This window comes from Pezoporus flaviventris, unplaced genomic scaffold, assembly GCF_033815535.1.
Source record: "Pezoporus flaviventris isolate CSIRO_AGI_PZ_B2104156 unplaced genomic scaffold, CSIRO_AGI_Pfla_v1 ptg000015l, whole genome shotgun sequence".
Lineage (NCBI taxonomy): Eukaryota > Metazoa > Chordata > Aves > Psittaciformes > Psittacidae > Pezoporus > Pezoporus flaviventris.
In genome coordinates, this window is record NW_026892563.1 from 38,383,148 (window position 1) to 38,403,652 (window position 20,505).

Below are 20,505 nucleotides of genomic sequence, written 5' to 3' on the forward strand. Positions count from 1 at the left end.
ATAACTGCCCCTTCTCACATCTCTGGCTGTTGCTGAACTGACCACTGAGATGAACCACCTCGGGGCTGTTCCATTGTGCATGCTCCCGCATGCCAAAGAATAGCCAAAGCATGGCAGCATCATCGCCACCTACCTTCCTCAGAAAATATCTCATTACCTACCTGATGCAAAGCAAGATCTGTTCTAGTGGTTCCTGATTCTACTCACCATCTCTAAAGCAGGCCCCAGTCACAACAGCTAGTGCAATGCAAACAGGTCTTGTCTCAGAGATGATCTCTTTGATACCACTGGAACTGCCTTCACTGCTGTCCCTGGGCCTGAGAACCAGCAGCACCTCCAGCTTTCTTACTCAGGACTCTCTCCTGCTGACCATACAAGCCTTAGACAAAATCCCTCAGTACCCAAGGCACTTGGGATCACCTCAGCCAGTATTTAGAATGATGCATGAAATCAGACCTATCAGAGCGGGTGATAAAGCTGAGCAGATCCCGGATCTGTAGGATCAGGTCCGCTTTAGCAAACGCAGCAATGCAGCAGGAGTGGGTATGCAGAGGAACACAGCTGCTGCTGAGGAATTAGTGGCCATGCTATAAATGTCTGCAGGTCTACTTCAGACTACCCCCAGCCCAAAGCAAAGCTGAAGTCTCATCGTCCTCATAGCACATTTACTGCACATCTTTCAGGAAGGTTCATCTGAATTGTTCATGTTCTCCTGATCCAAACGGAGGTGCTGATGCAGCTGCACCCTAACTGTCCAGAAATACAGACTCCCACCATAGTTCTAATGGGGGAAAGGCGTGCAGAGATTTTGGCAGGCATTCATTTCCAAAACAAACAAGACAAGGAAGATGGTGGTGGTGCCTTCAATAGCAAGTAACAAGAAAATGAGATGTCTGTTGTCCTGTGAAGACTTTCTAGCCAGGGTTGCCCTCACTGAGATGACACCCCTGGAGGGGGAGCTTTACCCCTCTGACATGACCAACCCATTCTTCTGAGCACTACTCCCCTCTATCACCTTCCCTCTCGTCCCCTTGCCCTGTTTGTGGGACCACGCTGTCGGTCGGTGATGGGAAAGACCTTCCCAGCAGCTGAACAAACGGAGTCACCCTGGGCACCAGGCGTCCTGGCTACCCTTCTCTGCAAGCACCCCTCGGAAACCCCTCTGTTAGCACCAGCTCTTTGCCTTTCCCCTCCTGTCGGCACGCGTCCTCCGACAACTCTTACGGTCTGGGTACCTCTTCATAACCCTCTTTCTTTGGGAACAGGAGCCGGGCACCTTCTCGTCCTGCATCCCGTATTCCCGGGGACTGCCAGCCTTACCCCGTGGGGCAGGAGGGATGCACACGAGAGGGAGCGGGCCGGGACCCGGCACCAGCGGCACCAGCAGCCCCTGCGGTTGAGCCCCGGCCAACACCAGCCCCGGGAGGCGCCGCAGGTGCCCGGGCCGCCGGGCGGGGCTGGGACCGATGCCGATGCCGGGGCGGTGGCTCCCGCGCCCGGCCGCCCGGCCCGCCCCCTGGCTGCTCGGCCCGGCGGTGCTCCCGCCGCCGTCTGCCGCCGGCGCTCCCCGCCCCTCTCCCCTCGCCGTCGCCCCGCCTGGCGGATGGCCGGAGCGCGGGGCCGGGGCGGCTGCTGCCTGCGGCGTCCGCTGCGGCGGCCGGGGCCGGGGGCCGGTACAGCCGGGCAGAGGCGCGCACAGCCGCGCGGGGCGCCCGTCGCCATGGCAGCGCTTGCTCCGGCGAGAGGTAAGATGGGTCCCTCCGGCCCCCGCCGCCGCGATCGGCCCCCGCCGCCGGCCCCCGCTCCGCTCCGCTCCGTCGCGCACAGGGCGGCGCCGCCGCCGGGCACGGCCGCGCCCCGGGGGGCGCCCCACGGGCTCCGCGGCCCCGGCCCCAGCCGCTCCGCACCGCTTCCCCTCGCCGCCGCCGCCGGGCGAGGCGAGGCCCGGCCCGACCCCCCGCCGCCCCTCCGGCCGCCGTGGCCGGGCTGCCAGTGACGGGCAAAGGCAGGGGTCGGCGGGGCAGCACCGCACATCAGCCCTGGGCCGGCCGCATCCCCCCGCGCCCCGGGGTTCTCCACTCTTCCGTGCAGTTATTGTGGGTCACCTTCCCGCTGGACCCCCCGCCCTCGCCTTCCCCTGAGTCACCAGCCCCAGGAGGCTCCCTTCGCCCTGCGGGTGGGATGGGCGGTGGGATGAAGGGGTGTCTCTGGCCGGGAAGCAGGACCAGGAGAGGATGGGTTTCCCTGACCTGGCCTTTTCTGCATCAGCTCTGGAGCTCTCCAGTGGCCCGGAGCGGGAGGACCGCAGCTCGGAGCAGAATTGGGCCCCAAAGCCAGCAGAGGCGGGGGGGTTCCTGCCTCATCGAGGGAACAGCGTGGGCCACCAGAACAAGCTGGGTGGGAAGGGCGGCAGAAGGAGATGCCGCAAGGAAAATCCTTCCCCTGGGATTAGCTGGGCTGGCTAGCTTCATAACTGTCTCCAGAGGCCACAGGCCTCACTGCAAGAGTGATGATGGCACTGGGGGGAAAAAGATGAACTGGGGCAGAACGAAGGGCACTACAAATCCAGTCATTGCAAACTGCTCCAAGCAGGGAGAAAAGGAAGAAAAGCCTCAGGTGGTTACAGAGAGGATGAGAAAATACAGAGGAGCAGAGGGAAGGGGAGGGTGGGAATGGGATCACCAGCCCAGGCTGGGAGTCCACTGGTCTGTGCACAGAAAGATTGAAGTTTACATCTGCTCTGGTCAAGGCACAGAGCAGGCCTATCCCTTCCTGGAATATGCTGCTTAGATGCCCCCTCTGGATGAAGACGGGAGAAGGGGGCCTGTGCTGGTAGGACCAGGGGTCACTGGCAGAGGTGTGTAGTCTCAGGACTAGGTTAGCTGGCTCATTCAGTGGATTTGTAACCATGGGGTGTCTGGAGACCAGAGCTGCTCAAGCAGAAATGCTCTAGGTGGGTGCGGTGCATGGCCAAAAGACTGCTTCAGGACTGCGGGGTGGCACGCACCCATGGATGGGACAGGATGGGATGACAGGCTAAATCCAGAGCACTGGTGGAGAAAAGCTGAAGTCCAAAGACTGGTGGATCTATCTGGCAGGAGCAGGACTGGAATGGCACGGAGAGATGCAGATTGGGCATGGCAGAAATGGCACGGGTAACACTCTGCGTGGGGAGCCGGAGACAGGAAGGGCAGGGAGCACAGCGTGTCTCAGCAGCATTGGAAGGAATTGCTTGGGGAGAGAGTACAGCCTGAGGTATGGAAGGACTGGTGCAAAACTGGCTTTTCTGCTCCCTGAAAGACACAGGGAGCTCTCTGCACAGCCTAAATCATGACAAGGTGTTTGTGTGGGCAAGGAGAAAGAGTGATCTGAGGAGATAGAATTATGTTAGATTACTTTTTCTCTTTCCTCTCTTCTACAGGGAACCTCGTGCCCTGAATCTCCAAGGGAACCTTTGAAAAGGATCTTCCCCTCCCCGCCATCTCCTTATTGTTTGCCAGCTCTGTTCTGTGCTGTGCAGGGAAGCTTAAAGAGCAGGCTGAGCCCTGGAGGACAGCAAAAAGGACAATGTAGTGAGGGTGCTGGGAGGTCTTGGATAGGGAACCCTCTGGATTTTGTTCCTCACCCTTCACTCTCCGTTGATAGTTCTCTCACAGCCTTGGCAAGAAACCTCTCTCTGGTCACGAGCGTGGCATTTGGTGAGAAGGAGAATTACACATGGTGTATGAACCACCCTCACGATTTGCACAGGACCTTTGTCCTGCCTCCTGTCATCTCTGAAACTCTTACCTAGCTCCTCATCCACTGGGACGCTGGGCAGCAGCCACTTGCTACTGCCAAACTGTTTGGAGTCCCCAGCAGTCCCTGTTTGCATGTGGCCTTCACCAGTCCCAGCAGAAGGTGGTCCCTGAGACAGAAGGTCCCTGGTGGGCACATGGAAGTAAGGAGAGCTTTTTCTTTGGGGGAAGAGTGGAGAAGGGGGATGAAATAGATGGGGAGGAAAAAAAAAAGTGAGCCCAAGCGAGTGAGGGGAGAAGCACTGGCAAGTGTTCATGAGAAAGAGAGAGAAAGGTGGAAGAGAGAAAAAGGAGAACAGGGGAAAAAGTTAGAACCAGGGAAAGAAATATAATCAAATAGAAGGGAAAGGGAGTACTGAAAGTGAGACAGAGTTGACGGCTGTTCTGCCTACTACCTGGTGGCAATGCCTTGAGAAACCCCACCAGCGTGCATACACCTCGCATCACAGCAGCAGATGAGGAGGGACGTGGCTCCCCCAGTGCGGAGTCCCACTCTCCCTCTTACAGAACCCCAGCAGCAGGGACCAGGTGCAGCCTAGCAGGGGTGGCAGCATGGGGGACTCTGAATCAGAGTCTACCTTACACAACAACTCCCTGTGGTGGCTGGCATGTGGGATGTTAGCCCTGTTGGCCAACTCTTGGATTATCCTCAGCATCACGGCCAAGCAACAGAAACACAAGCCCCTGGAGCTGCTGCTATGCTTCCTTGCTGGGACCCACATCCTTATGGCAGCAGTACCCCTCACCACCTATGCTGTGGTGCAGCTGCGGCGCGAGTCCTCCGACTACGACTGGAACGAAAGCATCTGCAAGGTCTTCGTCTCCACATACTACACTCTGGCACTGGCCACCTGCTTCACCGTGGCCTCCCTTTCCTACCACCGCATGTGGATGGTAAGGTGGCCAGTCAACTACCGGCTGAGCAATGCCAAGAAGCAGGCTCTGCATGCCGTCATGGGTATCTGGATGGTATCATTCATCCTCTCCACCCTGCCCTCCATCGGCTGGCACAACAATGGCGAGCGCTACTATGCCCGTGGCTGCCAGTTCATTGTCAGCAAGATAGGGCTGGGCTTCGGTGTCTGCTTTAGCCTCCTTCTGCTCGGAGGAATCGTCATGGGCTTGGTGTGCGTGGGCATCACTTTCTACCAGACCCTGTGGGCACACAGAAGACGCCGGCAGTGCCGCCATCAGAGGTCAGAGGAGGCATCATCCTGCTCTTCATCAGCACACACCACTTTCAATGTGCCAGCCATTGTAGTGGAGGATGTACGTGGCAAAAGGAGGTCTTCACTGGATGGCTCCGAGTCAGCCAAGACCTCTTTGCAGATGACCAACCTCATCAGCGCTATTGTCTTCCTGTATGACACGCTCACTGGGGTGCCTATCTTGGTAAGCAGCGAGTTCTCCCTTCCCCTTCAGACTCTGCAGTTTAACTAGATTTCCATTTCTCTCAGGTTTCAGAGAAAAAGAGTTTTCTGTCCACCAGCCAGCCATGGTGTTGCCAAATCTGTGTTATTCTGGGGGCCGGTTTTAAAGATTGCAGTAATTCTCTCATCCTTCTGCAGCAGTATTTTTGTAAGACAAGCTGAAGGCTGGGGTGTACACACACAGAGCTAAAACCACTGTGGAAGTTTCAAGCGATTAGGAGGAGAGGAAATAATTCTGCAAACTTACAGGGGGATCTAGCTCTGTAAAAACAATGAGATTTCTGTTTCTCCCATTTGCTTCTGGAGAGCTGATACCCCAGCTTTAAGAGCTGTTGCAGGCAGTTTTCTTTTTCCTTCTGCTCATATAGTCATAGTCAGCATTCAGGTTTTGGCTGGCTGGTTGATTCTCAGCAAAACTGGAGGGCTGGGGAAGTTCTCAAAGGGAGCCATTAGGAGAGCAGAGGCTTAGTCACAGCTTTGCTTTCTTTTTTCCAGTGGCTGTGTCCTTTGTTAGCACCTATTTAGCTCCAGTTTATAAATGAGCACAGGGAAAAAAAGGGATGCAAAAACCAGGTCTCATATTAGAGATCTGACAGCTTGGAATATGATCCAGCAAACCTGGGGCAACAGCACAGGAATGGGGTAATTACTTAACAAATCCTTTACAGACAGATTATGTTCTACAACAGATTGACTCCTGGTATCGTTCTCCCTTGATCCCCAATTCTGTCTTCTTTCTCAGTGTTGTTTCTCTCTCTTACCTTGAAGGTTGTGAGCTTTTTTAGCCTGCGCTATGATACGGCCCCAACCTGGATGGTCCTGGCTGTGCTCTGGTGCTCCATGGTGCAGACCCTGCTGCTCCCCTCCTTCATCTGGTCCTGCGAGCGCTACAGAGCAGATCTCCGCACTGTGTGGGAGCAATGTGTGGCCATTATGTCTGAGGAAGATGGAGATGATGGTAAGCACCTCACCACCCCACAGTCGCCTTTCTTCACTAACCCCCTCCCTAAAAGACTTCAGAGGAAAGAGGGGATTGCCTTGTGAAAAGGACCTGACTGCACCAGGAGTGGTGGTGTGAGTCGCTAGGACGTTACAGCTTCAGGTTGGCAACCATGAGAAAAGCTGTTCTGGAGAAGGTTCTGCCACTCACTTGCTGCCTTAGGACTCACTAGCATCCAGGAAAAACTAGTGCAACAGTAGATGCAAGAGTAGAGACCATGAATACAGCTGCCAAACCACAACAAAAGTGGCCCTTGGCCAGCTCACTGATCCAAAGGTCCAAGTTCTAGCAGTGAGCTATTCAAAAGCAAGACAGAAGAAACAGGGCAACCTCTGGGTGCTTTAGTGCTGCTGTAAGCAGAAAGATGAGGTCCTTGTTCACAGGTGAGCCCTGAGGGCTGCAGGCAGGGCAGCGGGAGTCAGACAAGGGTTAGAATGGCTTCGGGGTGTTCTGGTAAGACTCTTCTGGCCGAAAAGCGTTGACTGCTGTTCTCCTCTTTGCCAACAGATGGTGTGTGTGATGATTATGGCGACGGCAGGATCTGCAAAGTGAGGTTTGATGCGAACGGCGCTGCAGCTGTGAAACGGGACTCCCGAGACATCAAGCTGCTACCCATGCACCACATGTTGTTGCCCCAGGAGAAGGTGCATTACCTGCAGGTGAGATGACAGTTGTCAGGGGCAGCCCCACAACCCGCTTCCTTCTCTGCCAGTCTCCCACACCTTTGTGTCCTTTAGACTCCTCTGAGAAAGCCTCACCTACTCCCTTCCTGTTCTGTCTCTTCAAGTTTTCTATCACCTGCCTCCTTCTCCGTTTTCCAGGTCCCCCTCTCTCGGAGAATGTCACACGATGAGACTAACATCTTCTCCGCCCACCGCTCTGCTCCATCCTTCCTACACAAGTGGTCTTCATCTGATGACATTCGCATTCCCACTCCCCGCAAACCCGGTGGCCCCATCTTCTTGCCCCCTCAGCTGCATGACTACCAGCACCGCCAGCGGCCCCCAGAAGATGAGCTGACAACCCTACGGCAGTTTTTGGAGGGGGGCCTGGTGCCCCGGGGCTCCAGCGCCTGCTTCTTCCGAGATGAGATCACCACATTCATTGACGAGACGCCGCAGCCCTCCCCAGCCTGCAGCCCACGGCACTCCCGTCTCCCGCTCGCATCGCGCCGCGATCGCCGCCTCTCCCTTGGCAGCAGAGAGGAGGAGAACGCCGACCGGCCACGGCGCTGCTCCTTGGCTTGCAGCGAAGCCTTGCAGGTGCCGGATGGAGAGCAAGCACTGTGTGAAAGGACCCTTGAGGCCAGCGAGCCACAGACCTTCCAGGATCCCAAACTATGAGAGACAGCATCAAAAACATTCAGTGCCATCACGATTTTTAAATGAAACTTCAAGTGTTCCCTTTGTCCCGGGACCTGATCACTAATTTGCATTCTCATCCTTCTCGCCAGCAGGCAGGAACACGGCAGCCCACGCTGGTGGGGGAAGAAGAAGTGGGACACGGACTGCGGAAGAGTGAGGTGGACGGATGAACAGCCAGCCTGTGCCTGCTCTCAGGTTATAAACACACCCTCCGCTGCCATCACCACTTGGCACCCTCGCCAGTCCAGTCCCTTTGTGAATTCCACCCTCGCATCCGCTCTGCCCGAAGAGACGAGGCAGGCACAGAACGGTATTAAAATTCTATATTTGGAGTGTCAATCGTGTGTCTGTTTTTAAAATAATATATTAGTATTAATTTTGTTTCCATAGAAACAAAATAGCTGGCCTAATGTTTAATGAAGCTTCACAGGCTTCTGGAAGGGAAATGTGGAACGTGCGAGGCTCCTTTCCTTCCTCTCCATCCCTCTCTTGTCAGTGCATCTGGAAGGCAGCAGATGCTTAGCAGCCCAGGGAAGGGAATGAAGCCCGTAGAGGAGTTGTCACAGGAGACTGGGTGAAAAGTTTTCCTCTCCAGGGGAGTCAGGCTGCCTGCAGCTAAGCAGGGGCAGCCTCTGTGCTTTCTAATATTGCTCAGCAAAAGCTATTGCTTTGAGGGAACCCCAGGCTTGAAAGGAAATTCTCTGCAAAAATACCCTCGCCCATAATATCTTCTTTCACCTGTGCAAACTCTTGATTCCGGTGCAAACTTTGCATGAAAAACAATGGCCCAAAATTCCCACCCAAACAGGAAAGCTGACAGAGGCTTTAGGGGAAGGCTCCCGACTGCCCACGCTGTCAAAACTGAGAGGTGAAGTCTAGAGCAGGGTTCTGTCCTGCACAAAACGCTTGGAAAGGAGGCACAGAGGTAGCGTGTGAGAGATAACCCTTCTCCTGCCCAGTGCTGGCTGTAGTTCCAGCCATGGGCAGGGGTTTGGCTGCATCGGAGGAGAGCAGGAGATGGGCAGCCCTTCACCTCCAGAGCACTTCTGCATGTGATGGGACTTGGTCTGTGAACGGTCAAAGCGTGTCCTGGCGCGGCTACTGCTCCGTTAACTACAACCTCGTGGGCGATGTCTCCCCCTGCTCCTCCACCCGGCACCGCCCGCCGGCCCGCCCTGCCCGGCCCCTGGGGTGGGCCTAGCCCGGGGCTCGCTAGGACGCCTGCCCGCCCCGGACCCCTTTCCTCCTCCTCCTCCTCCTCCTTCTCCTTCTCCCCGGCGTCTCGGCCATGGCCTCACGCCTCTGCCTGTGCCTCCTGCTCGCCGCCGCCGCCGCCACGTCGCCGGGCCGCCTGGTTCCCTATGACCTGCTGTACGCGGACGGCGTGCGGGCGTACTTCGCCCGGGACTGGGCGCGGGCGGCCGAGCTGCTGCAGCGCGCCCTCCACAGCTACGCGGGGCTGCGGGCGGCTCTCCGCGCCTGCCGCGCCGCCTGCCGCCGGGAGGCGGCTTTCCTCGGCGGGCCGCCGGGGGCCGGGCCGTGGGAGGCAGCCCTGTTCGGCCCGGTGCTGCAGCGCGCCGACTGCCTCCAGCACTGCCTGGGGCGCCGGCTGGGCGCCGCGCCGTCCGCCCACCGCGCCAGCCGCACCATCCGCCGGGACTTCGAGCGTCGGGAGCCCTACAACTACCTCCAGGTGGCTTTCTTCCAGGTGGGGAGCAGAGGAGGTGGTGGGCAAGGGCACCCTGCGGGTGAATCCAGGGTGAGGGGTGGGTGTGAAGAGGGAGCCCGCGGCAGTGTGACAGACGCTGCTGCCTTCTCTCCGCAGCTCAAGAAGCTGGATCAGGCCGTATCCGCCGCTCACACCTTCTTCGTCGCTAATCCGCAGCACCTCCAAATGCGGGAGGACATAGAGAAGTACCGGCGGATGTCAGGGGTGAGGTCGGACAACTTCCGAGACCTGGAGGCCACGCCACACTGGGTGAGAGTTCAGTGCAGAGCCAGGCATCGACAGCTCTTACCCATCCCAGGGACCAGACTGGGGCCCTGAGCTGTTCCCATGCAAGAGCCACGGCTTGAGACAGGGCCCCACACATAGAATAATTAAGGCTGGAAGGGACCTTTAAAGATCACTTTAGTCCAGTGTTCTGCCACGGGCAGGGACACCTTCCACTAGAGCAGGTTGCTCCAAGTCCTGTCCAACCTGGCTTTGAACAGTGCCAGGGATAGGGCAGCCACAGTTTCTCTGGGCTCCAGTGTCTCACCACCCTCATCATAACAAATGTCTTCCTTATTTCCAATCTAAATCTGCCCTCTTTCAGTTTAAAACCATTGCTTCTTGTCCTGTCCCTTCAGGCCCTGGTCAAAAGTCTTGCTCAGTCTTTCTTAAACGCCCCCTTTTCACAGTTGAAAGGCTGCAAGAAGGTCTCCCTGAAGCCTTCTCTTCAGGGTGAAGACAATAGCAAGTGTGCCACAGAGACCTTGGCGACAGTTACAGCAGGCTGCAGGGCCTTGGAGAACTGTATTTGGCTAAAGCCCAGAAGATGAGCTGTCACTGCGTGGTGGGCTGTGTGTAATCGGGCAGGCCCCTAGATGTCAGTACTACCCTGTGAGCGACTTGAAGGCTCAGGCATCCTTTGGTGTCACCCAGGCTGATGAGGGACCTGGATCTGTCTTTCGCAGGAAGCATATGAGGCTGGGGTGCAGCATTACGATGCAGATGAGTACTTGCAGGCTGTGGCCAGGCTGGAGGAGTCGCTCACAGAGGCGCTGTCAGCACTGGAAGAGTGTCGTGCCCTGTGTGAAGGGCCTTGGGAGGATGAGGATAACGAGGAGGAGGAGGAGATGCAGCCTGGCTTGTATGAAGCCATTGCAGGTAGCATTAGATGCACAGAGGGTTGGGTTCCCAGTGCTCCTGTCCGGAGGAAGTGCGAGCTACTGCCTTTCTTGCTCCTCTCTCTTGCAGCCCATTATATTCAGGTTTTGAAGTGCAGACAGCAGTGCGTCCTTGAAATTGCCACAAAGCCAGGGCGGATTTCTGCCACGGAAGATTTCATCCCTTCTCATCTCGATTTACTACAGTTTGCCTACGATCAAGGTGAGCAGAGCCACAACCCAGCATGTGATGCTGTGGCACCCCTAAACTTGCCCTTTGCTTCTGGGCCTGGAGGGCAGCATGTCATGGGAGAAGTGGCACATTGACCTGAGCTCTACCTGTCTCTCCCTCCTTCTAGCCCCCAGCCGACTCTTCCCAGAACCTCTCTTTTCTTTCTCAAACCTGTGGCCACCTTGGGAGAGGTGCCTTGTGGTCCACTTCAGTTTTACTTGTGCAGCTTCTGTACTGCATGGCTGTTCCTGCTTCTTTCTTCCAGCACTCTCTTATTTTCTCTTGCACCAGCTATCTGCTGTGTATTTTATACACTTTTTCAGTACATGGCTCCAGACCAGGCCCCTGCTTCCTATCTAGGTCATGCATATATATCTCATCTCAGCGGTGGTGTTCCTTCTGAGTCAGCCTGTAGTCCCAAAAGTGGGATTGTTTACCTCGTGTGCAAAGTGCCAGTATAAACACAGAGTCGAGGTATTTTACTTACTTGCTCTTTTGCACAAGATAGGGTGCTAAGTGGCAGCTGCACAGAGCAGGCACACCCTCATTCTGCATGCATCAGAGTCTATACCAAGGATGAGCTTAAGGTCCTTTCCAACCCTAACTATTCTATGATTCTGTACGTTTGATTGGTTAAAGAAATTACTTTTCATTGGTCAGAAGTTGGTGAATCATGAAATCATGATGTTAATTAGTACTGTATCTTCTCTGCATTAAATTGTCCTCTTTTGCTATGTAAATGAGAGTGCATGCTCCCTGAGGGTGTGGAGGGAGCAAGCCTTTTCGGTCCTGAACTGAGTCAATACTCACAGTCTCCCCCTGCCACCTTCACCTTTCACTCTCTTACCACCGTTTCTGCTGACTTGTTTCTTTGGTAATCAGCCAGTCTTTGGCACCCCCTGGGGCAGGCCCCTTTCATCAGTCCTTTAGTTCCTCTTTCTAGGTTAATGTGGTTAGTAAGGAATGCATTGCTTATACAAAGTCCTGTTATTAAATCCTGTTTTGCTAAGTGATATTGTTAATCTTACTTTGCAAGCCAGATACTATTATCACTATGGCAAATTCCAATCTCACTGTACATCAAGCCCTGCCTGCCCTCACTGAACTGATGGCTTGTCATGATATTGGTCATTCTGTCACCCTGTCACTTTCACATGTCCCTCAGCTCTTCTCTTGGATACCTCTGCTCCTTTCTACATTGTCCCAACTGTCTCATTGCTTCTGTCAGACAACTGATAAAACTTGTATTTCAAAGAAGCCTCCAGGCCCCTCATCATGTCCATTGGGTGAGGGAGGTGGGACCATGTGTACTCTGTTGTAAGGCCTCCTTGCTGTCCGATCCCAAGCAGGAAGCTGGCTGCTGCTGGCCTATGCACATATGCTGCTAACATTGACTCTTTCAGAGACATATCTGTTTGTTCTTTTCTATCCCTGCACAAGTTGGGAACCAGGCGCTGGCTGCTGAATGTGCTGCTTCCTACTTGCTCTTCTATCCCACGGACGAGCCAATGTTGGAAAAGATGAACCAGTATCTCACAGAACTGGGAGAGGACACAGCTATCACAGCCAGAGAGGTAGTTACAACCCCAGGTTTGTACTTCTTGGCCCTCCTCTGTCCCATACAACAGGATCGGAGTCCAGGAGACAAAAAGGGAAACACGTTTCACTGCAGATGTGTGTCAAACCCAGGAGTAAAGAAACTGGAGCCTGAGTTTACTTCTAGTCTGTACCAGGCAGGGTCCCTTCAGGACACAACCTGGTTTTCAAAGTGCACAGAAGTGTGTTGGGGCAGCTTTCTGCCCTATAGAGGGGTGGGTTTGTCTTTTATGACGTGGTTGTTTAACAGCCTCTTTGCTTCCTTAGAGTATTCAACATTATGTGCAGAGATCTTTGATGGAGAAGAAGTTGATTTATTATGCAGTGGAGCATCTAGGAGGAACTTTTAATGACCCTGTAAGTATCGGTGTCTTCTTAATATTCCTGCCCTGATTTCACCAACAGAGTTACCAGAATTCATTTCAATTCATTTCAGAAGAGATCAGATGTTGATAGGAAGGACCCCTGAGTCCTTACAAAGGGGGTCTTTAGGGCCTTTCCACTGCTCCAGGGCTGCAGTGAGTTTGAAATTGCTGCTGTAACCATATGCATAGCCCACTGTGGTTGTTGTCAGAAGGAGGCCAGAACCGTTGGTCTGGTATTCACTGGAGAAGTGGGACAAGGAACTGGCTGTTTGACATGATCCAGTGTGGGAGAATGTTATATACTGAACCATCTGCATTTGTTCCTACAGGATCTTTGGACTCCAGATGAGCTGATTCCTGAAAACCTGAAGGAGAAACACAGGTAAGGTTGCCAAGTTGAATAGGACAGAAATATAAGTGTTGGTAGTAGGGGATGGTACAAGGAGCAGTAATACCTACTGAGGAATGGACTAAACAGGAACAGGGTGTGAAATGCTACCACAGAGGATAGTTAGGCATAGCTCTGTGTTCTGACAGCCCTGGTCTCTGTTTTTTCCCTTGCTCCCGAGAGAGGATCAGGAGAAGCAAAAGCAGGAAACTCTGGATGTGGAAGAGAGGGATAAGAGGGGTAAGTAAAAGAGCTTGAGGAAGGACTTGGATGCAGTCAGCCAGACTTAGCCCAGCTAAGTGCTGTCTTTTCTTCCATTCTCAGACATTGGAATGCTAGCATAGATGCAGACTGACTCGAATGGCTCAGCAAGTCCTCTTACTGTTTCTTTTCTCCCTCTTTGATGCATGTGTAATCTTGCAAAATCTCACTGCGTGTGTCTCTGGGATGGGAACTCAAAGAGCACTGTGGCTGGAGAAGCTGAGAGCAGTGGTGCCTGAATACATGACAAGTCTATGGACATGCAGATCCCTGTTCAGTGTGGCAGGAGTGTCTACACCAAACCTGGTTCAACTCCACCAGCCCGACTTTGAACACCATTTTTTCTGAAGGGGACAAGGGGAGATGGGGGCGGAAACTGGAAGCAGACTATTTGGCTTGGGCAAGTCTTTCCCTGAAAAACACAAGTCCAAAAGTTTTGTGGCTAAATGCTATAGACTGCAGTGCAGAGTACCATGTTCTTCTTGGTCCTCTGTTCTTATGTGTGGACACACAGCCTCTTGCAGGGGTCTGTCCTGGAGTCTTTGCTTGAAATGATCCCAAGTAGTTCTCTGCTATGATACATGGGAGAGCAGATTGTTCTGAGGGACTGAGTGCCTTAGAATTCTTGACCATCCAGAGGTCAGAGGTGGGGGAGCAAAAAGGCCAAAGATCAAAAGATCAGATCACCAACTATTACCCATTGCTTCTCTTTGGGGCTGAAGAAAGTAGATTCACTGGCGATAATTTTGGGATGAAATGTGTGATGGAAAGGAGGGTTGATGGAGGTGTTTACCTGCTTCTTTTCTCCAGAGCCTCACCCCAGTAGGCTGGACCTGTTCTGCTGCTGCGATCCACAGTGCACTCAACTTTTCCCTGCTGCTCTCCCAGCAGGCCCCAGGTTTCTGCTGGCTCCTGAAGCACTCGCTGTAGGCCAGCTTCCCCAGCTGATGCTCTGTCTCCCCTGAAGCATGTGAGGGGTGCAAGTGGCCCAGGTCTGCGAGGAATGGGCACTTCTGGGGAACTGCCCTCTCTTCTCAGAGAATGTATAGTGTCTCTCCACTTCCTTATCCAGACGGGGGGTTGGTGTCTGAGAGCTTCTTGTCCAAAGCTTGCTCATGCCTATCTGTACTTGCTTCTCAACAGGGCCTTTGCCTTTTGAGGATATTGCTGTCACGATGGATTCCCACCAGATGAATGGGACCCAGAGGGTTGTGTTTGACAGAGTGTTGACGGAGTCTGAGTGTAAGGACCTTCTCCGGCTGACAAAGGTGAGGCCTGAGTCTGCCCTCCTCAGAATGCAGGACTGCAGCGTTTCCATGGAGGAGAGACGGCAGCCTAAGGTGCGTCATCTCTACCCTTCTAGGCAGCAGGAGAAGCAGGAGATGGCTACCGGGCAAGACGGTCACCTCATACCCCACATGAGAGATTTGAAGGTTTAACTGTTCTGAGGGCCATGCAAGTAAGTGGCTCTGTGAGTCTGACACCTTCCTGATTGTCCAGAAATGGTGTTTGTCACCCAAATGTTTGTCTCTGTGGAGTGCAGTCTGGATAGAGGCACAGGAGTGTTATCTTCCTCACAAGCACATGTGCAGTCTCCCCTCCATGATCACGTTTAGGCGTGTTTTATGTGGCAGGCTTGAAAAATGCTCTCCCTCCTGCGACACAAGGGTTCAGGATTGTTCCTTGTACCTGCACAGTCTTATAGACATGCTTAGCTGATAATTGGAGAGTAAGATGGAAGGAGCTTCTGGAGATCTCTAATGGGACCCCCTGCTCACAGCGTGGTTAATCCAAAGCTAGATGAGATCCTTTAAGGTTTTGTGCAGGCAAGTCCTGATCATCTCCAGGCATGATGATTCCCCAGCCCCTCTGGGCACCTGTTTCAGTGTGTACCACTCTGGGGAAGACTGAGTTTTCCTTTATATCTAATTAAAATTTTCCTTGCTGCAGCTTTTGCTTGTTGCCTCTTGTCTTTTCAGTGACCAAAAAGAGAAGAGATTATCCCCATCGTCTCTGTAATGCCCTTAGAGGTGAAAGGAGACTGTAGTTAGATCCTCCTTTGGCCTTCTCTAGGCTGAAGAAACCCAGCTCTTTCAGCCTTTTTAGACATGCTCCAACACCCCTGCCATCTTAAGGCCCTTGACTGAAGGCTCACTCCAGTTTTCTCGTATCGCTTGTGCACTGAGGGACTCAAAATGATGCTGCATTCCAGGTGTGGCTTCATGTGCTGAGTAGAAGGAGGGAATCTCTGTGCTGTACAGGTGTACTCCTGATTTACATTTACACGCGAAAACATGTTCTTTTCTCCTATGTGTGACCACAGGACTTTTACACAGGTTTCTTTTTCTGTCCTGTGTACGTGTACCCATCATTTTTTAGAGTGTCTTTTCATGCAAGTATTCTAACAGCATTGTTTTTCGCTTGTAGCTGGCCCAAAATGGGGACGTGGACTGGAGAGACGCCAAATTGCTTCTGCAGGCCAGTGAGAAATCACGGAAAATCATAGAATCCTATTTTACTCCTGGAAAGAAACTGCATTTCTCCTTCACGCACCTTGTGTGCCGCACAGCCGTAGATGGTAAAGAATCTTTCATCCTGTTAGTGCCCATCTCCTGGAGAGTCTCCTAAATTCCAGCCACGTATTTTCAGGAGGCTCTCTTCCCTTTACTCTCCCTATGCCCCTTTCTCTCTGCCTTGTTTTTAATTGAAGCTGAAAATTCCTGTATTCTTTTTTGACTCCCGTTTTCAGGGGAACAGGAAGGTCGCATGGATCTTAGTCACCCTGTCCATGCTGATAATTGTCTCTTGGATCCTGAGGGGCAAGAGTGCTGGAAAGAGCCACCTGCCTATGTGTACAGGGACTACAGGTAAGAGAAGAAAGGGACCTGCATTAGATCATGTGGAGATCAGAATGCCTTCTCAGCCCCATCTGAGGATGAGCTCAGATTACAGAAACCAGGTGATGGGTTGATGGCTCAAAGCCAGCCAGGACTGTAGCATCAGGCGTAAGGCTGCACCAGTGGCTTCAGAATGAGGAGTGAAACACCTTCCCTAGGCTGGGAAGATTTGCTCTTTCTGCCTCCTTAGAGCCAGCATTAATAGAGAGCAGAATGATGCTGGAAGGCTGCACAGACCAGAACCGTGATACCAGATTGTTGTCTTGTAGGTCTCCCACAGTTCTACAGTCCACTGCTAGCCCTTATGACACTCTGGTTCTTCTCATCAAGTTCTGTCTTCCACATTTTTCTGGATATTACAGGAGAGGGAAAACCAAGCGCCTTGTGTTTCCTTTGGTTGAGCAGTTAGTGACTATCCCGTCTGTTCATCTCTCTCAAGATTCACTGTCAATACTTTGTCTTGGGTTTTTCCATTCCATGTGAGAGTTTTTCCCAGCCTGTGGCAGGTTTTGTTACTCGTCTGTAAAAGAACCTGAAATGTGTTTTAGAGATGGTGACAGTTATTGCACACTGCAGCCAAATGTGGTCAGTTCACTACAGTTGATTCTTCCTATTTCCCATCCCATCCCTGGACATCCAGAAATCTTATTTGCCTTTTCTTTGGGTGGTAGCTGTACCCAGAGCAGAAATCTTCTTTGAGCAGCCTATGGTAAACATGTGGGACTTGGAGGGAATTCCAGTATCACTGAGTCCATTTCCCTTCTGGTATAGTCAGATTGTAAAGTTACCAGGCTCTGTCACGTAACTGGTGAGATCTCTGTCCCTTCCCTGGTAAAGCTGTCCTGTCACCTCACTCCTCCCTGAGGAGTAGGCTTCTCTGACTTCTCCTTGAATAAATGTTAAAGCATCTTCTTGGGATCTCTGCCACTGAGTTATTTCCAAGAGTATTCCTGTCCTTTTGTAGAGGCAGTTATAATTGACCAAGGAACTCACAAGGGCTGAGCTCTTCCAGTGTCCTTTTGAAATATGCCCCTGTGCTGCAAACTTCCTGGATCTCTTCTCTGTATCTGTGTTATAGTCATTGATTATTGAACAGGATTGGGCCCAGGGGTCCAGGAGTCCCAGTAATCCTCCTCCAGGTGAACAGTACTCCTTTTGGTGCCAGTGGTGCACTACTCACTGCGCCGTTCATGTGATCTTCTTCACCTTTCTACTCATTTCCCTATGGCACTGTTCTCAGTACTTTTACTCTAGTCCAAACTGCTGAGATCAACCATTTCCCTGGGAAACCAGCTGTTTCGTCAATGCTTGTGTGGCCATCCCGATCTCCTTTTAGTGCCCCCATTTTATATTGTGAGACTTTTTACATTTACCTCTTGTCCCACAACAGTCCGTGTCAGAAATGGAGTCTGAAGCCCTCCAGACTACTCCAGTTAGGCTAGCAGTCCTGTTATATGCTTCAGTCGTTATCCTTACCCTCCTGCCCTTTCATGCTTGTAAGAGCTCTCCTTGCTTTTCCACAGTCATGCTACCACCCTGACTTCACTGTCTTATTAAACCCCTATGACACAAGAGCTATGCCTTCCTGGCTTTCAAGGCTGGTAATCCTCTCACTGTCCTTATGTCCTTAACGTTTTGCTTCAGCAGCCGCAGTGGTAATTTCTGTTTCTTTCTCCCAGTCCCAGTGATGAGCCTCCTTTCCTCTGACGTTTTCTATCAGCTTAGTTGAATGCCAGGAGGAATGCAAATAGCTTGTAGTCCATTCTTTCACCTAGTCAACTGTGATCTTACCTGCGCTGCATGCTGTCCTCACTACTTTGTTGTCTAACATTAGTAAAGAAATGTCTTGTTTTAATTTTCTTTTTTGCTTGCATTAAGCCTCTTCTTGACCATTCTTATGTTACCCTAAAATTCCTTCACTCTTAAGACATGGCTTTCTTTGCTGATCAGTCTCCTCTTCCAGGCTTTGCATTATTCCCAATCTTTAAACATAAACAACATCATGCCAGGTCAGAATGAAGGTCTGTGTAGTCCAGGGCATTGTCACAATGGTGCTACAGATGAATGCTGCTGAAGATTCAAACCAAACCAAACCAGCACAAGCATGTAGAGATAACTGCCTGGAATATTCTCTTAGCCTCCTGTGGCTTGAACATCAGGGACCACCTGAGTTAGGCACTGCTGTAGTTAACACCCTCAATTGGATTCTGCTAACTGGTCTACTTTTGAATCTGTGGTATTCACAGCCTCCTGTGACAAGGAGCATGGGGAAGCACCTGGGAGGAATGAGCTTCATCTTCCCGTATGTCCTCTTTGTTTTTGTCTGCAGTGGCATTCTCTATCTCAATGATGACTTCCAAGGTGGAGGCCTTTTCTTCACTGAAATGGACACTGTGACTGTCACAGTAAGTCTGGGAGTAGCCATAAAAGGGAGAGAGGACAGAGTGTGACTTGGTCTGGGTGGGAGGAAGCTAGTCAGTTGCTGGATCCCACCATTCCAAAACCAGTCCAGTACTGGTGCTGGGGCAAATTCAAATAGGAGCAGCTAAAGGCAAATTAAGGCAAATTGAGGCAAATGTCAAGACAGAAGAGAGGTTAACTCCTTCTTAACTGAGATGGTCCAGGCTCTTCCAGCCTGTGGGTGTCTGCAACCTGTGTTGTCCCTTTCGTTCTGTCTGTTCCTCCCCAACATCTGCTTTGCTCATGGATTGGCAGTGGTTAACTGGTGGCTCTCTGCTGTTCCGAGTTCCCAGAGGCAGCGTGACCTCCATAGAAAGGCCATTTGTCCCAGAGCAGGAGGCTGCTGGCTTCATTGTCTCTTCTTTCTCTTCTGGCAGGCCGAGGTGCACCCTAAGTGTGGGAGGCTGGTAGCCTTCAGCTCTGGCAAGGAGAACCCCCATGGTGTCTGGGCAGTGAGCCGTGGAAGGCGCTGTGCCATTGCTCTCTGGTACACACACTCCCAGGAGCACGCTGAGCAGGTAAAGGACCAGGCTGGAGAAAGGGTTACAAGTACTTCCAAGCAAGATCAAATCCCCCCAGAGAATGGCTTGTGGGCTTTCCCATGGGGCAGGGCCTAGTGCAGCAGCTGGGGGTTGTCCTCTGACAAGATACCTGGTGGAGGGACTAGTCTCTGATGGATCCTGCAGGAGAGAATGTGCTCTAGGCGGGTTGGATGGATGCGGCAAAGATGAGATGTGTTTTGTCAGCCCCTGTGAGCCAGGACCCTAGCAGGGAGGGGTTCACATCATCTCTGTCTCCATGGCTGTAGGAACGGGTGAAGGCAGAGGAGCTGATAGAGCAGAGGGCTGTGGAGCAGGACCAGACTGATAGAGAAGAACGTCAAGGAGCTGATGGCAGTGGCAGATCCTCCTCAGAGACTCCTGTTCCCAGCAGTGAAACCAGGTATACAAGCCGGAGACACAGGCCTGGCTTGGACAGGACACAGCATCCCAAGGACCTGCGGGCCAGAGATGAGTTCTGAGTAACAAGGGGCCCCAGGGGCAGGATTAGCACCAGGTCATGGTAGCACCAGGACCACAGAGGCCTGGAGCAGTGTATTAGCATGCTAGAGCCGTAGTGATGGGGAGGGATGTAGCTTTCTTCTTTGTGACATCCCAGCAGCTGAAAAATGGGAGCAGGGACAGAGTTATTAAAGTTGGTGACATCAGGAACTTTCTTCACTGCCTCACCACAGTGCCTGTGCCACTCAGAAGTCAGAAGGCAGGGTCTCCTCACCACACTCCTTGCAGTGCCAGCTTCTTGGTCATCCAGGGCAAAATCTGAGAGGGGGAGGAGGGGTCTGGGGTCTTTCAGCAAGGGCCGTCTTCACATTCAGGAACTTAAACCAGAAGCCTCTGAGTTTCCTAGGCACCTGCACACTCCAGAACCTCGCAACTGGTCTGAGAAGGAGAAGGTGAGGAACTGTAACTCTATGGAATAAAAGCAAAATGCTGGACACAGATGTTGTGGGGGCTTGAGTCTATTCACTAGGAGGAAGATGTGCACACTCATTGCTGATGGAAATTTACTTAACAAATGATGGAAGGAGAGTGAGCCCTCAGTGAAGGGAAACAAAGTCTTTGCTCAGATGACAGCTACTTCCAGTAAGGGAACGAGAGAGAAAGTCAGCTTTGCCATGGCTAACCCTTGGGAAGGGTGAGGCGTGATCTTGGGAAGAGCCGTGTACACTCAGGTTTCCCTGCAGCAAGACCTCTCTTTTTTCTCCCTTCTCTCCATTCACCAACTTGCCCCTGAAAGCAAAGGAGATACTTTGTTTAGCAGTTTCACCCTGATACAAATACAAT

The 20,505-nt window shown here is 52.5% G+C and overlaps 2 protein-coding genes across 4 annotated transcripts; both read left to right on the forward strand.

The window, feature by feature from the left end:
- The first annotated feature begins 1,599 nt into the window (after positions 1 to 1,599).
- On the forward strand, positions 1,600 to 7,930 carry GPR162 (G protein-coupled receptor 162). Of its 2 annotated transcripts, none has more exons than XM_061454144.1 (5): positions 1,600 to 1,745; positions 3,422 to 5,189; positions 5,996 to 6,185; positions 6,735 to 6,886; positions 7,049 to 7,930. In XM_061454144.1, the coding sequence occupies exons 2-5, from the start codon at positions 4,350 to 4,352 to the stop codon at positions 7,568 to 7,570; spliced, it is 1,704 nt and encodes a 567-aa protein (XP_061310128.1). In that variant the 5' UTR covers positions 1,600 to 1,745; positions 3,422 to 4,349; the 3' UTR covers positions 7,571 to 7,930. The 2 variants fall into 2 exon arrangements, with proteins under 2 accessions (XP_061310128.1, XP_061310129.1); XM_061454145.1 differs by lacking the exon at positions 1,600 to 1,745 and adding an exon at positions 3,103 to 3,255.
- Positions 7,931 to 8,848: 918 nt separating this feature from the next.
- On the forward strand, positions 8,849 to 20,160 carry P3H3 (prolyl 3-hydroxylase 3). 2 transcript variants are annotated; one of them, XM_061454146.1, is made up of 15 exons: positions 8,849 to 9,299; positions 9,417 to 9,569; positions 10,271 to 10,463; positions 10,554 to 10,685; positions 12,135 to 12,268; positions 12,558 to 12,647; positions 12,985 to 13,037; positions 13,225 to 13,283; positions 14,448 to 14,572; positions 14,668 to 14,763; positions 15,732 to 15,882; positions 16,054 to 16,171; positions 18,531 to 18,606; positions 19,039 to 19,179; positions 19,470 to 20,160. In XM_061454146.1, the coding sequence occupies exons 1-15, from the start codon at positions 8,880 to 8,882 to the stop codon at positions 19,680 to 19,682; spliced, it is 2,154 nt and encodes a 717-aa protein (XP_061310130.1). In that variant the 5' UTR covers positions 8,849 to 8,879; the 3' UTR covers positions 19,683 to 20,160. The 2 variants fall into 2 exon arrangements, with proteins under 2 accessions (XP_061310130.1, XP_061310131.1); XM_061454147.1 differs by lacking the exon at positions 14,668 to 14,763.
- The last annotated feature ends 345 nt before the right edge of the window (positions 20,161 to 20,505 follow it).